A 15567-nucleotide genomic window follows, 5' to 3' on the forward strand; every position below is an offset into this window, starting at 1 on the left:
CCCAGGAGGCCGGATGAAAAGAAATCAGGGCATCGCTGAATGGGACACAAACCACTACAATACTCTACATTTTTTCACCTGCACCTGGCTTAAACCAGTGTTTCTATAATGAGACGTGTAAAAAGGTTTTTCAGAGGTTAAGGGAGATCAGTATGTATTGAATATTTCATTGAATCACAAATGTTTGGCCTGCTTTACTTTGTTTTAAGGTGATGATTTCAAACGCCCTCTTTCCTTCTTAACCTCTATTAATAGCTTAATGGATGTTTATGTTGTTGGATTCAGTTCATGTCATTTTAATGTTTGTTGTTTTTTATTGACTTTCATAATGATGAATCTGTAATCATTACACCAAAGCAATAGTGTGTTGATGAAGGCTTACGTTACTGTTGTGTGGTAACTGAGATGAAAATGATCCCTTTTAGAAGTGTGCTCTGAGTGCACTTTGCATGGTTCTTAAGAAAACTACAAAAGTTGTGAGAGCGTCTGTGAAAATGCTACTAAAGAAACTTTATTCTTTTTATTGAAAATAAAGACAATAAGACAACAAATATTTCAACAAAGAAAAACAAACCTCAACCGAATCTAGAGACTGGACTCTTGATAAGACCAAAGATTGTGTAACAGCTTTAATGTCCCGCTGTAATATTCTCAAAAAACGCAAACAACGGCGCCAGAGAGTCCGATTCACACTACCACCCACAGCAGCTAATCGTCAAACTGATCGACACTTTCATCAGAGTACCCGCTGTAAGGAGAACTGGAGTCCAAGTGAATGCTGCTGTCTGTGTCCACAGAGACCACAGAGCTGAGGCTGCTGTCTATGGACACCATGCTGCCACTGTCACTGTCGCTGCTCCTGCTGCTGTCGTCGTCATGGATCACCTGGATCAGCAGAGCCGCGTCAGCTGCTAGACAAAAAGAAAAGAACACAAGTCAAAGAGAGTCTCTGTACACAGATTTGAAAAAAGAAGCATCTTCCCTCTGTGTTAAAATCAGGACCCCTAAAGCTGCTGTGAGGATCTTTTGGTTTGTGGGGATTTTGGCGCCCCCCTGTGGACATAGTAAATCAGAAGCATTGGGGCAACGGTAGACAAGTGAGTAGTGCACACCCTATGCAGAGGCTGTAGGTCTATAAGAGGACGGCCAGGGTTCAAATCCGACCTGTGGCTCCTTTCTCGCATCTCATTTCTCAATCTTTCTCTTTGATCTCTGACTCTGTCCTATCTCTAAATATCTGCACAAAAGCCCCCAAAATAAATCTTTTAAACAATCCTAATAGTGGTAGTAGAGGGATTCTCACACAGGCAGTTTTTGGATGAGGTTGCTTACAGAACACTTTTTGAAGCCACTCAAGGCATCTTTTGATTTGTGATAAATTGGATTTGACTCGACTTTGGTAAGCGTTGTAGATTCTGTTCTGCTTTTTGTCTGCAAGTGTTTATGTTCGTTTAGAGAAACAAGAGACAGAGGTCGATGTGCTCACCTGCCTTTCATGGAATCTGTTATCAAAGATGCAGAAAAACACCAGACTGGCCATCATGCTTTTTATTATACAGGTAGACTTTGTCGGTTTGTAACATCATGTTCTCTTAAAATTGACAAAGACTTTTCTGTTTTGGACCAAAAAATATTTGTTTGTTTTTTTGCTTTGCTTAAAAACATGAATGACCTACATTGACCTGCTGGTTAAGATTAACACACTTTCCTTTTCCCCAGAAACATTTGGTTTCCAGACCTGACAAGTCTGGCGTTCAGATCCTCTTCGAAGTTTTATGATCCAAACACAGGAAAAGGATAGTCATGCTTTAACTGCTGCTTTAGGCTAAACATTTTAGTGCCATGCCACCTGATATTCATCGAGAAGTATTTTTTATACATTATGTTTTTAGTTTCATGAGAGAGAAAACATGAATTAGCCTGATTGTGCTGCCACCTTGTGTTCAAAAATGTTTACTGCATTCAACCAGCTCCACCTGTACAATAGTTTTTTTTTCCTGCCTGAGAGCCTCTGAGCAGCTTCATCCCACCTGCTGAAGGTCAAAGCACTTTGCTCAAGGTCAAGGGGAAGAGGTGTCGAGGCTCTCCAGTTATTTGATGATGTTAAAAGTGACATTGATAAATTGAGAACATCTATCTATAGCAAATCATTGCTAGTAAAACTGGAGCCCGGTATAGATCATGCCATACCGGTCATGTGATCCTGACTGAAACACACCACGGTGATGTGTGATGGAGAATGTGAGGCAGGGGAAGTCCAGTAAACATATAAAGGACTAAAGTCACTGCTGCAGTTATGCGTCTAGGTCAGGGTGACATGAGCAAATTTACCTCAAAATGGAAAAGATGTTGATCCAGTATTCTTAATAATAATTTACTTGACACAAGAAATGTAAACCAGGATTAAAAATAGTAGACAATATGTAACTCTATCATAGAGTTTTTTTATTTATTTAAATGACTACCAACTAACCTCGTAAAACAAAGATACCTACACAAACATTTTCAGTTTGCTGCACAATAATGGGCCACAAGATCTACGTTTTGGAAAAACACCACCCAAAATATAGATGACATATTACTGATCTTCTTTTGTGTTTTATGTTTCTAATAACATCATACCTCCTTCCTACAGACTAGGTCTATGTTTTACGACTCTATGACTTTTACTACATCATGCGTTCATGAAGCTCTTTTAGAAAATGGTTTAGTATAGAATCCTTTTGATTCTGTTGATAACGCACCTCTCACCTTTCCTCTCAGAGACGAGGGTCTGCCGCCTGGCCTTCATGTCCAGGCTCAGGTTCTCAACCATGCTGTTGATGCAGTTGTCGAGTGCCAGACAGCGAGTCTGGGACTGGATGGCCTGTCTGCAGATAGGACACTCGTCTTTCTTTTTGCGCCACTGTTTGATGCAGAAAGAACAGAAACTGTGCGCACAGTTCAGGTTGACAGCCTGCAGAATGATAATACAAATGAAAACTTTTTAATGATCATGGAAGAGTTTTTCAATGTCTATCCATATCTCCCAAAGCAGCACAAACACACACACAAGTTTCAGACATCTGTAAATAATTTATCTTTTAAATATTTTTTTGTACTTGTACTCCTACGTACTCTCCTCTCAGAATCAATTTTTGTATTCAGAAGTTGAGAATAACACTTTAAATCAACCCTAATGTCCCAGCTGCAGTTCCTTGAGTGTCCACTTGGGGCTTGCTCAATAAGCCCAAGAAGTCACATTAACACCCATGTTAAAATGCCCATTTTTACAGCAGAAATAAAATGAATAATAATGAGGGACGTGACTGATTTGACTGGAAGCAGGGTGCTAGGAGGCTTCAGGCCCGCCTCAGCTCCACCTCTAAGCTTGTTACGACGTTCACAGGAGTAAATTTGAGACTGATTTTTTGATAAGAGAACTGCCAATGTTGGCCTTCAAAACTCCCCTTGAGTAACCATTGGCAGACATCGCTGAGACTACGTCCATGTTTTCTACAGTATATAAACCAAACCATGTTAAACTGGCTCTTTCTCCTACCTCGACGAAGAGTTCGGAGCAGATGATGCACTGAAGCTCGTTCTCCAGAACTTCAGTCACTTGTGTCACTACTTCTTCCTTCTGGGCCCTCGCCTTTTCTTTCTCCTCCTGGAAAAAGAAATGACAACCCATTACTGATTCCATGCTTAACCATGCAGAGAGTATACCTGAACTCCTTCAAAGTCACCATACCAGTTCTTTGTTTTTAGCCAAAAGAATTTCTTCAAAGCCTTGTCGAGAAAGGGCAAGTTGGTCTATAACTTTCCTTTGCTGAGGATGATAAAAACACAGTGACAATGTTGAGTTAACGTGATGCACTCCAAAATACGACATTCTAACAGGCTTATATAATGATCGTATCTTAACCATAAGCTCTTTGTACAGTTGCTCATGTTAAAGTTACTCGCCTCTTGTAAGGCCTCTTCCAGCTGCTTCTTCATGAGCTCCTCTTGTTGCTGCGTTTTCTCTGCCTAGAAAGGGTCAGGGTGATAACATGCTGTCATATTTCACTTTTAAACAGAAAATGCGTCTGCTCACACCACAAACAGAACTAAAGAGTAGGCTCTTGTGCTGCGTTCCAATTGATCTCAGAAGTCATCAATTCTGAGTTGCTGGTCTGATACGACATCAGGAACCCTGAACTGCTGAAGTCGGAATTCCGACTCGGAAACTCGACGAAGCTTCAGTGGCCCGAGTTCAAATCCAATATGGCTGCTAGGTGCATCCATAGGGACGTTTAAGCTGTAACTGTTATTGTTTATTAGCAGCTTAGTCGTCTTTTTACAGTATATAATTAAATCCATCACATCGATAGTATCGTGCAAGTTCTCTCCGTTATTTTTGGTCACGTAGTGTGTTGTTATCGTTTGATATAAGCCAACAAAACAAAGGCACTCCATGTTGCTTTCCTGACATGCAAGTGGAAAGCAGTTAACTCGGGTGGGACGTCATTCCCAGCTCTGAGATCTGAGATAACAGGAGCGCAGCATTAGCATGACACGAACCGTGACTAATTTGCACATGGTAATCCCGTTAAATAAAGAAAGTATATTTGATTTAAAAGACCAAATGAAGGCAAACACTTTGAGATCACTTAAATCAGTAAAAACACATTTTCTCACAAAGTGCTTCAACTGTCCGGTCAAGCAGATAGAGTTTATATGCCATTCTTTCCAATACATCATCCTTTTCCAAAATGTTTTCAGCCGCTGAGATGCAACCACGCTAACAAAAAGGTCACGTGCGCTGCTAAGATGCGTCTGAAGACAGAGACATCAGAATCTCACCACCATGAAGTAAGAAAGCCACCATACTGATTCAACAACACAAAGATTCCATTTTGTTCCAGCAGCTGTTCTGGACATTCACTTTGTGGACGGAGTTTCTGTAAAAGCCGTCACCTCTAGCTTCCTCTTAGTCTCACTGAAGGACTTCTCCAGCGTCTTCATGCGGTGCATCTTGGCTCTGAGCGTCTCCAGCTGACCCTGCAGCTCCTTCACCTGCTCCTCTCTGAGCGGGTCGGTCTGCTGGGGCGCGCTGCCCAGAGAGGCGACCTGCCTCTCCGTGTCATCCACCTTCTCCCTCAGCAGCACGATGTTCTGGCTGTACCTGCGACGGGAAAGAAACGCAAAAAAAAAAAGAAAAGAAATCAACAAAAGAAAATGTCTTTAAACTTGCATGGTCACAGAGAGTGAGAGAGAGAAGAATAGAGCCACCGTTTGACTAGAAGAGATTTTTTTTATTATTCTGTAACTAATATGTTTGAGTTGTCTTGCGCTGCACAGTAAATGTGCGTGTAGGGAAAGATGGTCACTGGTGTCTCGGAAACAACAAAAAACCTCCACAGTTACCAGGACGGACTCTGCGAGTGGTTGACCTGGTTGTTTCTTCTCTGTTTTTTTTGGTGATTCTGCAAACCAACTACTGCCACCTGCAGTTACTGAATGTGTACATAGGCCAATGTACAGAGCAATGTTACTGAGAGGGGAGGAGAGAACAATCAAACTCAAGCATTCAGACAAGGTAGAAAACAATCAGGCCTGGTGTGAAAACAAGCTGACTTATCTTGGGGCTTTCAGAACCTGTGTTGAGCATTCTTTTGACTCACTTCTGATATTTTTAGGCGTAGTAAATATCATGTAAAGTAATGACAATGAATTAATGAAAATACTTGTGAGCCACAGCCGAGGAAGACGTTGTGGTCCTGGCGGATGGAGAAGTGACAAAGAAATATAAACAGACCATAAGCTTGTACATGAGAGGCTCAAACGGGGGCTTACATTTGCAAGTTGTCCTGATCACAGGTGGAGCTGAGGTCATCTGAGGGCCTGTCTGTTTCCTGGACTTGTCCGCTGGTTCCCGTTTCCTCCGGCTGGGTGTGACCGGGCCTTCGCCCGGGGCTCACTGGTGTTAGAGGGCACGGCTTGGCTAAAGACTTGTCTGAAGAAGAAGAGCGGTACAGTTTTGGTTTGGAGGTAGATGGCTCAACTTCTTCCACAGCCAGCTTCCTTTTAAGCTTCTTGGCAACATGAGCCGTTTTGGCGCCCTCTTTCTGTCCTTTAGTCAGGTAGAGTTTAACGTCTCTGAGGGGCCGCTGGACGAGGATGTAGTCGAACTCCGCCGTGTTTCCAGTTAAAGGAACCCCAAGTTGAATGGAGTCGCCGAGCCTCAGCTGATGGGATTCTTCAGACGGTATACGTTTTCCATTCACCCACACACCATTGAGACTCTAAAGAAGAAAAAAAAAAAGGAACAGCAACAAGTTTTTATTGACATTAGCAAAGATGTATTTATCCAATGTATTATTAAGCACACGACTTGGTAGCAGCTAACAGAGATGCAGACATAAATGTCTGGACGCCCTGGGGTTTCTTTTGCGATTCTCGTTTGTCTCGTCTCCCTTTTTGTTTTGTCCTGTCTGGCTACAGGGGAATGTAATTGGTTGCCTGGGAACTTTATTGGGACATATTTAATGTTTGTTGTTGTTCGTGAGATATTCTAGAATTCTTTATTTGTTGATTAGAAGAAAAAAGTAAAAACACAGAGAAATATAACTGCAGACTTTGTGACATATAGATTGCACAAAAAGCAAGTTTTTCATGAGAGCAACCCACATACAACTTTTCCCAAAAATGCATGTTCCTTACAAATGTGGCACCATTTAAAAAGGTAAATAAACAGGCTTTGCAAAAAATAAAAATACAATTACTTTGGGGTGTCAGTAATTATTTTTGTTTGTATTTTTTAATGGGATAATAAATTAATAATAATAAAATAAACGAGATTAAAAGTCATGTTTTAAACCACTCTTTTTAATGCTACCTTTCTGTCAGTAACAGTCCACTGGCCATCATCCCTTTGTTTGAAAGTACAGTGAAGTCTGGAGATCATCAGAGGACAGCTTGAAGACAGCAGCTGGTGGGTCACATCCAGTCCACGTCCGATAGTGACCTGCAGAGCCAAAACATCAACATCAGTCGGTTTGCTCAAAGGCTACTGGGCATTTCGTTTAGCTTAATAAACAGGTGGCTACTCTTCGACAACTACTTCCTGAAGAACAACAGAAACGAGCCATGGTTGAGAAATGTTTTTTTATGTGTGTATGAAGGTAACTCCATCGTGAACTTGAGAAAGTTAAAGGGTTTAAAAGGCAAACATAGCCTCTTAGCTAGGAGCAGCAAACTGCACCTCCGTGTTGTCGAACAAGCGAAGCCAGTCTGAGTTTCTCCCGACTCTCATCAAACACAAAACCTCCGAGCCCTCATCCTCCTCGGCCGGACAACACTCTGTCGTGACGGTGTCCATCTTCTCTCAATCCCTTCACGGCGAACGCGCCATTAAAACATTTCTGAAGATGTGGCTCCACCGTCCATGGACAACACAAGCTAGCTGTAGGAGCGTCAAGCTAACGACTGTCAGGACGATACCGGAAACCAAGGTATTTGGTTTCAAAATAAAATCCGCCAGAAAAACGCAAGTGATCACACTAAACTTGATTTATTTATCCTTTCGGAAATTTATTCTGCGTTTTTGCTGTCATTAAAATGAGAAAAATGCAATGTCCCGCTGTGAATAAATCAATAAAAATGACATATTTATAGTAATATAAATAACTTTTACAGCACCTTTAAAAATACAGTTTACAAAGTGCTTTTGACAAAAAGCAAAGGCAAAAACAAGAACAAAGCAAACTAAACCAAACACAGAAAAACATTTTAAATCCCCCCCTCAAGAATAAAGACAATGCAAAAAACCCCCCACAATAATAAAAGATAATAAAAATAAATACATAAAATAAAACACATATATTGTTTTATTCCCTATGTCCCCTGAAAACAAATAAAGCCTCACACTTGGGAAGGCTTTGGGGGGAATAGGGTGAAGTTTACATTTAACAGCCAATTTTATCTTCCAACTTTCAAATACTTAAACACAAATATCTCCCCAACGTCATGAGTAGAGAAAATAAATTAATGCACAAATGAATTAATACTTTTTTGTTCAATTTGAAGGGAAAACAATAACACAAATATAAAAAGTATTTTTTTACAATTCCACACATCCGGTCGCCGCTCACTCGTGCGACTCCGCGTCTCATATCGCGCGCTCCCCGAGCTCCAGGCGGGACTTCCTCTGTGTTGCGGATGCGATATTCAGGGTGAGCAGGCAGAAAGGGCTTGGTCGCGGTGTCACTGGTGTATGTGTGCGGCTCTGGAGAGCAGAAAAAACCGGGCTGACGAAGCCGCCGCTCCTGTCGCTGAAGCCCCGCAGATGAATCTCCTCCTCGGCTATGCTGCCCTGAGAGCTCCGCGTGCACCCGCCCTGCCAACATGTCTGATGTCAACAAGACTATTCAGAAATGGCACGCCAGTTTTAAGAAAGGCACGGACTTTGACTCGTGGGGACAATTAGTGGAGGCTGTAGATGAGTACCATATGTAAGTTGCGTTCAACATGTGTATCATGACATCTTTTTCCTCAAACATTGTTCATCCTTTGAGCACCGAGCGCGCCTGTTTCCCTTTTCCTCCTCTTATTTGAACCCATCTCTGCGTAAAGTCTGCATGGTGCGTGTCGAGAGTGCACAAGGCTGCACGGGGCTTCACAAGAAGTTGTCGCCTCCTGAGCTGTCAGTCAGCTTCCCACAGCAGTAAACAATCCCTACACATCCATGACGTGATGTGGCAGTGGTTGCAGAAGGGATCAGGCATTCAGGCTGCTGCTGCTGTGTGCATGATGCATCCCTGCTGCTTCATCTACACAGACACTTTGAGTTTAGGGAGAGTCATTTCATGCATCATTGAAAATCCTCAGGAAATACGCGCATTTAGTTTCATTATGTGTCATTCAGTGCAGAAATGTGCCAATATTCCTGGGAGTATTGAGAAATAGTGAGCCACACCCTCTCATTGTTATGGGTGGGTTTTTTTTTTTCATCTGTGCACTGAGGAATGTTTCCTGCTTTTTCATAAAATCACTGACTTCACACATTGTTCAGGACGTCATCTGCCTTCTCAACTAATTCATGTTTTTTTTATCTGGAATTGCGATTATAATGTCAGATCTACACTGACCACATATTTTGTTGACCACAAGAGGGCGCAGAAATGCAGAAATAGGCACGATTGTAAGCTCTACATTGTAAATTGTGCTGCAGTGTTTACGCACGTTGTGTTCTTTTTGTTGTTGTTTTTGTTTAGTCTGGCAAGACAGCTGCAAAAAGAGGTCCAGTCACCGAATTCAGCTGACTTCACAGAGGAGCAGAAGGTAATCATTACATCTCTGTTTAACCTCTGGACTAAAAAGTTAATTATTCAGCATTTAACAACAAGTGTTTTTTTTCTTTCTCTTCCTCTTCCTTTATTTTAGAAAACTCTAGGAAAGATTGCAACATGCCTGGAGATGAGATGTGCCAGTTTACAGGTTTGTGTGATATTGTAAAATGTGTTTCAATTGTGATTAATAATTCATACAATTTGTGACCATATTCTCATTTTTTATTTCTCTAAGTGTAATTACACTCACATGAAACTTGACAATAAGGCAGAATATAAAACAGGAAATGTTTTTTGGAGCAGGATGAAAATTGCTCCAGTGATGTAACGAGTCCAAACCCTCCGTAGACTGGATCCCCTTAAACGTTTTTGACGAGCCGCATAAAAATGTGTTATTTACACCAACACACACTCTCCTGTACTCACCTTTTTGTTTTTTAAATCTTAAATTGCTGAGCATATTCTGAAATGCTGTGTACTTGTGTTCGGCAAAGTTGCTTAAAGAAGGGTCGGGTGTAATTTTTTTTTTTAAATGTTTCTATATTGATAGTTTTTTATTAGTTTCTTTATATTTTCTGTAATGAAAATTCTTCCCGTGTGCTGGTTTAAATACCAATCATCTTTCGTGAGAAGCAGACAACTTTAAGTGAAGAAAATATCACCATACGCCTGAGAAAGCTCTACAACAAAAAAACTCTTCCTGAGATCATTAAAGCCCCTAATTCACTGAACATGGATTATATTTCTCACCAATTCACTTTAACAAATAGGGGTGGGTTAGGGTTAGCTCGTGTGATATTGAATCGCTGGGGCCGAATAAAACACAGACTTATTTTCATGAAGTGGCGCTCATTTCTTGCATGAGAGGAGTGTGGATGTTAGCTGATTGGTTAAGAGGAGGTTGACAGGCAGGTAAAGGGAGCAGAAGAAGAGAGCAGGATCATGTCAGACAGCAGGGAATAAAGATGGCAGAGAATAATAAACACATGAATCTTGCACTTGTGTGTTTTCTATTCGTGGATCAATCAGATAATGTGATGTATTATTATAGGATTGTCTTCCATGATATAAACTATCAACAAATCACTTTATCCTGTTATTATTGTTACTGTTGGACATGCACTACGTACCATTTTATGACTGACCAAGCAATTCTCACTTCATTTCTTATGTGTAAAATGTTAAATGTGTCCTGTTTCTGTCCCTCTGTAGTGCACGCAGTCAACAGAGGAGTTCAAGCTAGAGGAACTGAAGAAACTGGAAACCAGTAAGTCAAGTGAACTGGGGAGGTAAAGTGCAATGCTGTTGTCATGACGGCATAATCTAATTTAAACTTGCTCTTTTTGTCAACAGTAATTCAAAATACTCTGACCTACAACAAAGAGTTCCCCTTTGACGTCCAGCCTGTGCCCTTAAGGTAAATCATCCATCAGTAAAAAGCTCAGGCTCACTGTTTGAAGGATGTGGTTTTTACAGTGTTTCCTGCTTCAGCTTTCAAGTTTATTTATTAACTTTGGATAAATGTGTGTGACAGAAAATCTCTAACTACCTTTTAATGAAACTAGTGACTGTTTGAAATCTTCTCGTCATACACTGAATCTTCTTTTGGGAGTTAAAGACAAACATGATTGGACTTTTTTTTTTAACATGTACCTTTTCTTCCCTGTGTAAGCTTGGAAAGCTTACAGTGCACCTTTTTATCTAATCCGATATCTGATTTTAATTTCTTAGCTGATTTGAACCTTTGTGGTTTTCTGTAAAGATAAACAATGACCTCAATCTAAAGTGAACACAAGCTGAAAGAAGAAGATTGACTCTCTCTCCTGCTCTCATGTGTCACCTGGATTAAATTCACATTTACGATGTTTTTATTTTATTCCTCTCCAAATAAGAAGTGACTAAAGAAGCTGTTTTTTTTTCTCTGTGTCAGGAAAATTCTAGCACCAGGTGAGGAGGAGAACCTGGAGCTGGAGGAGGAGGACGATGCTGCAGCAGGAGCAGGTTCTACAGAAGCGTTCCCCCCGCGAGCCCCCGGTAACCTTAACGACTGAATCTCATACAAACTAATGCAGTTTTGGGCTCTTTGATCTGCCATGAGTCCTGTTTTTTCCTTTGGAGGGCTGTTTGATTGTTTGTCTCATTGTGTTCTCTCTGTCGGTTCCGTGCATGGCTTCATCGCTCATTCCTGCTTCATTTGCAGCTTCACAAGGTACAGTACGGCTTCATCACGTGACAGCATCTCAGCCTGTTCTCTGCTGCATGACAGACGTGTGTGGGTTTTTTTTTTTTTTTAAAGCCTTTCAGTAGACATGCACTGTACTTCACTCATTTCAGGTTATTTTATGTTGGTCTTGTGGTTTTAAAAATGAATGCTGCTTCAAATTAAAGACAAGAAGCCTAATTGTTAACAGTCATCAATAGTTGGAAGCTAGCTAAACAGAAGCTAACCATGAGTATATCAAACCATCAACGGTTACTTCACACTAACATTATATTGAGATGGTAAAAAAATATTTTACTTTAATATGTTTTCTTCCTGTGATGTCACCCCCTATCGTTATGGTAACTGATTAAACCTTTGTCCCCTACAGGTACCTTGTTGCCACGGTTACCCTCAGAGCCTGGGATGACACTACTTACATTAAAGATTGAAAAGATTGGGTTGAAGGATGCCGGGCAGTGCATCGATCCCTACATGACCATTAGTGTCAAAGGTAATGATCACTTGTTATTGTGCAGAGTTTATAGGTATGATGTCACTGCTTGAAGCTGCTCTCAGGTCACAGCCTCACCTTTGTCTCTACCCTCTCATCTTCTCTGAAATAAAACCTCTGAAGTGCTTCAGAAAGGTTGTTGAAAGGCATGACAATATGTGCCAGAGCAGTCCTTACAGAGTTTGTGTTAGACATATGATAAATATGTTCTGCGAAACCAGCAGCATGCTCTGCGTTTGTCGTGCAGATTTGAACGGCGTAGATCTGAACCCGGTGCAGGACACGCCTGTGGCCTCCAGGAAGGAAGACACCTACATCCACTTCTCTGTGGATGTGGAGATCCAGAGACATGTGGAGAAATTACCTAAAGGTAACACCTGACAATTCATCTAAACTAAAGTGACATGCTATTAATGTAACAACAGAGAGATTCACAATGAGAGACATGTTTCAGTGTAGAAAGATGACAGGATCAGGTTTTCATTAGAGCGCTTTTCCTGAAGTACGTAGAGCTGATCAAGAAAAAGGAAGGGGAAAAAAGCAACACTTTAACCACAGGGGGGCGCCATAATTGTGACATTCTGGAATTTCCTCATGCAGTTAAAACTGATACATGGGTACCACTTAAAGTCCATTCATCAATCCATTATCTATAACGCTTTGTCCCATTTTGTGTCGTGGGGGGGTTGGAGTCAGTCCCAGCTGTCGTTGGGTGAGACGCGGGGTCACCTGTCAAACACAACACTGACATATCGACACAGACAATCAGCCACACTCGCCTCCACACCTGTGGCCACCAAATTGCGAGCAATTTCTTTGACCTGTGGGAGAAAGTTGGAGAACTTGAAGGGAACCCACACATGCACAGGGAGAACATGTAAACTCCACACAGAGAGGCCCTGATTCGAAATCTCTTTGCACTTTGAGGCAACAGCGCTAACCACTGCACCACCATGCAACCAACTACTTGGGAAAAGTTGAAGTTTTGTAGGATGATCAAACTCATTTCTGTGGGATTTGTTGAGCTTAAGAAGATGTACGATGAGGCCGATGTAACGTCTTACGTGTGCAGAATCTTTCAACTCAATAAAGAGCAGGTTTCAATGAGATGATACTTCTGATGATTTGATCCCTTTTTATCACGCTTTACATTCCTCCAGGAGCAGCTATCTTCTTTGAGTTCAAGCACTACAAACCTAAAAAGAGGTTCACCAGCACTAAATGCTTTGCCTTCATGGAAATGGACGAGATCAAGCCGGGCCCCATCGTAATCGAACTGTAAGTCAACCAAAATGTACTTTTTTTTTTTTTTTTTTTTTTTTTTTTCAATTAAAGAATTCCTTTCCATCTTTTTCCACAAATAAATATGAACATTCTTAAACTGCAGGTACAAGAAGCCAACAGACTACAAGAGAAAGAAACTGCAGCTCTTAACAAAGAAACAACTCTATCTTCATCTTCATCAGACGTTACACAAAGACAGTTAAGTCCCAGCGCGTCTGGATTTTTAAACCGCCTCTTGAAGTCTCTCTCGTACATCCACGCGGTGCACAATGTGGTGCTCCACCTCCTCACATCCAGCAATACTAAATCAACCTCATAGTCTCTTTTTTTTAACAAGTATATGAAGAAAGCAAAGGGAGATGAGCTCATTCTATTACTTTAACTCTTTTATTGTCTTTGACTTGTTACATCTCCATATCGCTCCTGTTGTTAGAAAACTGTCTTCAGAAACAAAACAACCGGTTTGAGATCAAACTTTCTGTTCAAACAGCCAAATCATGTCTTCGCCAGTCTTCCTCGACTCACAGCTCTTTAGGAAACGGGACAAAAAGTGAGTTATTGCAGGTGCTTTATCTGTGTTTTGACTTGCCACTCGTTGGTGCTGTTTCACTCTTGACTCTTTAAGTTACTTTTTTTTTTTTAAAGCAAAACATTAAAGGCTACTAATATGTAGATTGTGGGAAATCATGGGAGAGTTTGCGAAGAAACACTGAATGATAACACATGAAAACAAAGCGGAGGGCTCTGTGGAGCTCCAACAAGAAACGGAATCCTTTCATCATCCCATCATGGCTTTAAGAGTTTGAACGTGCCATAATTAAAGACTTTCACAGTGTGGCATTATTTGTATTCATGAGGTCAATATAACAAACTGAGCAACTGGTTTATTTCATTTTCTTTTTAATGATTCATAAGAATGTATGTAAAAGGAGAATAATTGTATTCAATAACCGTATTCATCTTGTTTGACTATGATTTCAACTGTAACATTTTATAACAAAGTGTTAAATAAAACGTGTTAATCCATTTACTTCTGTTTGCCTTCCATGAGCAGAAAACTTTTCAACATTTAGTCTCTGTTTTGTGCTGTTCTCTAAACTCCAAATTAACACTTTTTTTTAAACCACTGTATCGTTATTTTGGAAGATATTTATGAACTTCTTGTTTTAACATCCAACAGACATGAAGCAACATCGACGATGTACTGGAGGTACTTTATTGTGTGCCAATTTTCACTCTTTTTGTTCTGCTTTGGTCTCCACCACTGCAGGATTTATTCAGCTTGTTGCTAACCAACTTGCTGCTTGCTTTGTGTGGATGATAGGTGGGTAGCGTGCAGTGATTCAATAAACTACGGTAGCAAATAAGGGGCAAAAAGTTAGCAACAGCTGTAAGGATTTTACATGAGAAAAAAAAAAAATCATGCAGCAAAGTCTTGCACTGAGCTCTCCCTCAGGACTGGAGCACTTTGTTCCAGACTCCAGGCATGAAGGACAGCTCAGTGGATTTTATTTCTGACTTTTTTCTAATTGCTGAATGTTTTGTTGTTAGCGCAGTTTCAGTTTATGGCTGCATGTTTTTCTATTTGCAGCACCTCTACGTACCCCGTAGTTGGATTTTGTGGACTTGAGCACGACTTTTTGAGTTTGAATCTTTCACTTGCTCCATGATTTTCATAATGATAAATGGATTTGACCAGAGCAGATTGTTTGTCCTCAGTTAAAGAGCATATTGCAGGTTAAAGACAAAACGTAACTAATCATAGGAAAATACGTTAACAATACTGTTTTTAAAGAAATTCTGAAATTAATAACCCACAGGGTCTCCTGGAGACGTTTTAGTACGTGTTCGCACGTCTTTGCTTTTTACTTCCGCATTCGGCTGTGACGTAGCATAAGGGAGTCCCGCTGAATCCCCGTCTGTTTAACATAGAAAACCATGGATCCGAGTGTCACTCCCGTCAATAAATAGGAAGAAAATATGTATTTCTTTACATATAATGGTGTGCTGGCTTATTATTCTGAACCTGTTAGATGTGCTAGAGAGCAGAAACAGGCAGGATTAGAGGAATAACGGCCTCAGGAGAGAAGCTGTGGTGTGAGGAGAGACCCGGAGCAGGCGTCCTGCTGAGTGACAGGTGTCAGCTCGCCATATATGGGCTCGTGCTTTGTTCACATCAGCATATATAAAGTTTGTAATCACATTCAATCAATTCAAAAACAATTTGTAGAAGGTGCAAGTGACGATCATTCACC

The 15567-nt window shown here is 40.9% G+C and overlaps 2 protein-coding genes across 6 annotated transcripts; one reads left to right on the top strand and one right to left on the bottom strand.

The window, feature by feature from the left end:
• Nucleotides 1-489: 489 nt before the first annotated feature.
• Nucleotides 490-7483, bottom strand: rnf8 (ring finger protein 8, E3 ubiquitin protein ligase). 4 transcript variants are annotated; one of them, XM_079338884.1, is made up of 9 exons: nt 7229-7483; nt 6863-6991; nt 5821-6269; nt 4942-5149; nt 3949-4011; nt 3734-3811; nt 3542-3649; nt 2752-2956; nt 490-908 (listed from the first exon to the last, which is right to left on the bottom strand). In XM_079338884.1, the coding sequence occupies exons 1-9, from the start codon at nt 7343-7345 to the stop codon at nt 709-711; spliced, it is 1557 nt and encodes a 518-aa protein (XP_079195010.1). In that variant the 5' UTR covers nt 7346-7483; the 3' UTR covers nt 490-708. The 4 variants fall into 4 exon arrangements, with proteins under 4 accessions (XP_079195010.1, XP_079195009.1, XP_079195012.1 ...); XM_079338883.1 differs by having other exon boundaries at nt 490-911; XM_079338886.1 differs by having other exon boundaries at nt 792-908; nt 2745-2956; nt 7229-7482.
• A 654-nt stretch (nt 7484-8137) lies between these two features.
• Nucleotides 8138-14342, top strand: aida (axin interactor, dorsalization associated). 2 transcript variants are annotated; one of them, XM_079344373.1, is made up of 11 exons: nt 8138-8477; nt 9240-9306; nt 9409-9462; nt 10527-10581; nt 10668-10731; nt 11245-11348; nt 11515-11523; nt 11906-12028; nt 12276-12398; nt 13189-13306; nt 13416-14342. In XM_079344373.1, exons 1-11 carry the CDS (start codon nt 8371-8373, stop codon nt 13513-13515), a joined length of 924 nt encoding a protein of 307 aa, XP_079200499.1. In that variant the 5' UTR covers nt 8138-8370; the 3' UTR covers nt 13516-14342. The 2 variants fall into 2 exon arrangements, with proteins under 2 accessions (XP_079200499.1, XP_079200500.1); XM_079344374.1 differs by lacking the exon at nt 11515-11523.
• The last annotated feature ends 1225 nt before the right edge of the window (nt 14343-15567 follow it).

Source organism: Symphodus melops (genome assembly GCF_947650265.1).
Source record: "Symphodus melops genome assembly, chromosome: 1".
Taxonomy (NCBI): domain Eukaryota; kingdom Metazoa; phylum Chordata; class Actinopteri; order Labriformes; family Labridae; genus Symphodus; species Symphodus melops.

What these genes read in the sequence shown, in the direction of transcription:
- rnf8 (XM_079338883.1), bottom strand. Translation starts at nt 7,345, where the DNA reads ATGGACACCGTCACGACAGAGTGTTGTCCGGCCGAGGAGGATGAGGGC. An exon ending in AGACTAAGAGGAAGCTAGAG is followed by an intron (nt 4,012 to 4,941) that starts GTGACGGCTTTT and finishes GACCCTTTCTAG; the next exon opens with GCAGAGAAAACGCAGCAACA. An exon ending in GCTCCGAACTCTTCGTCGAG is followed by an intron (nt 2,957 to 3,541) that starts GTAGGAGAAAGA and finishes ATCATTCTGCAG; the next exon opens with GCTGTCAACCTGAACTGTGC.
- aida (XM_079344373.1), top strand. Translation starts at nt 8,371, where the DNA reads ATGTCTGATGTCAACAAGACTATTCAGAAATGGCACGCCAGTTTTAAG. An exon ending in ACTGAAGAAACTGGAAACCA is followed by an intron (nt 10,582 to 10,667) that starts GTAAGTCAAGTG and finishes TTTTGTCAACAG; the next exon opens with TAATTCAAAATACTCTGACC. An exon ending in CATGACCATTAGTGTCAAAG is followed by an intron (nt 12,029 to 12,275) that starts GTAATGATCACT and finishes TTTGTCGTGCAG; the next exon opens with ATTTGAACGGCGTAGATCTG.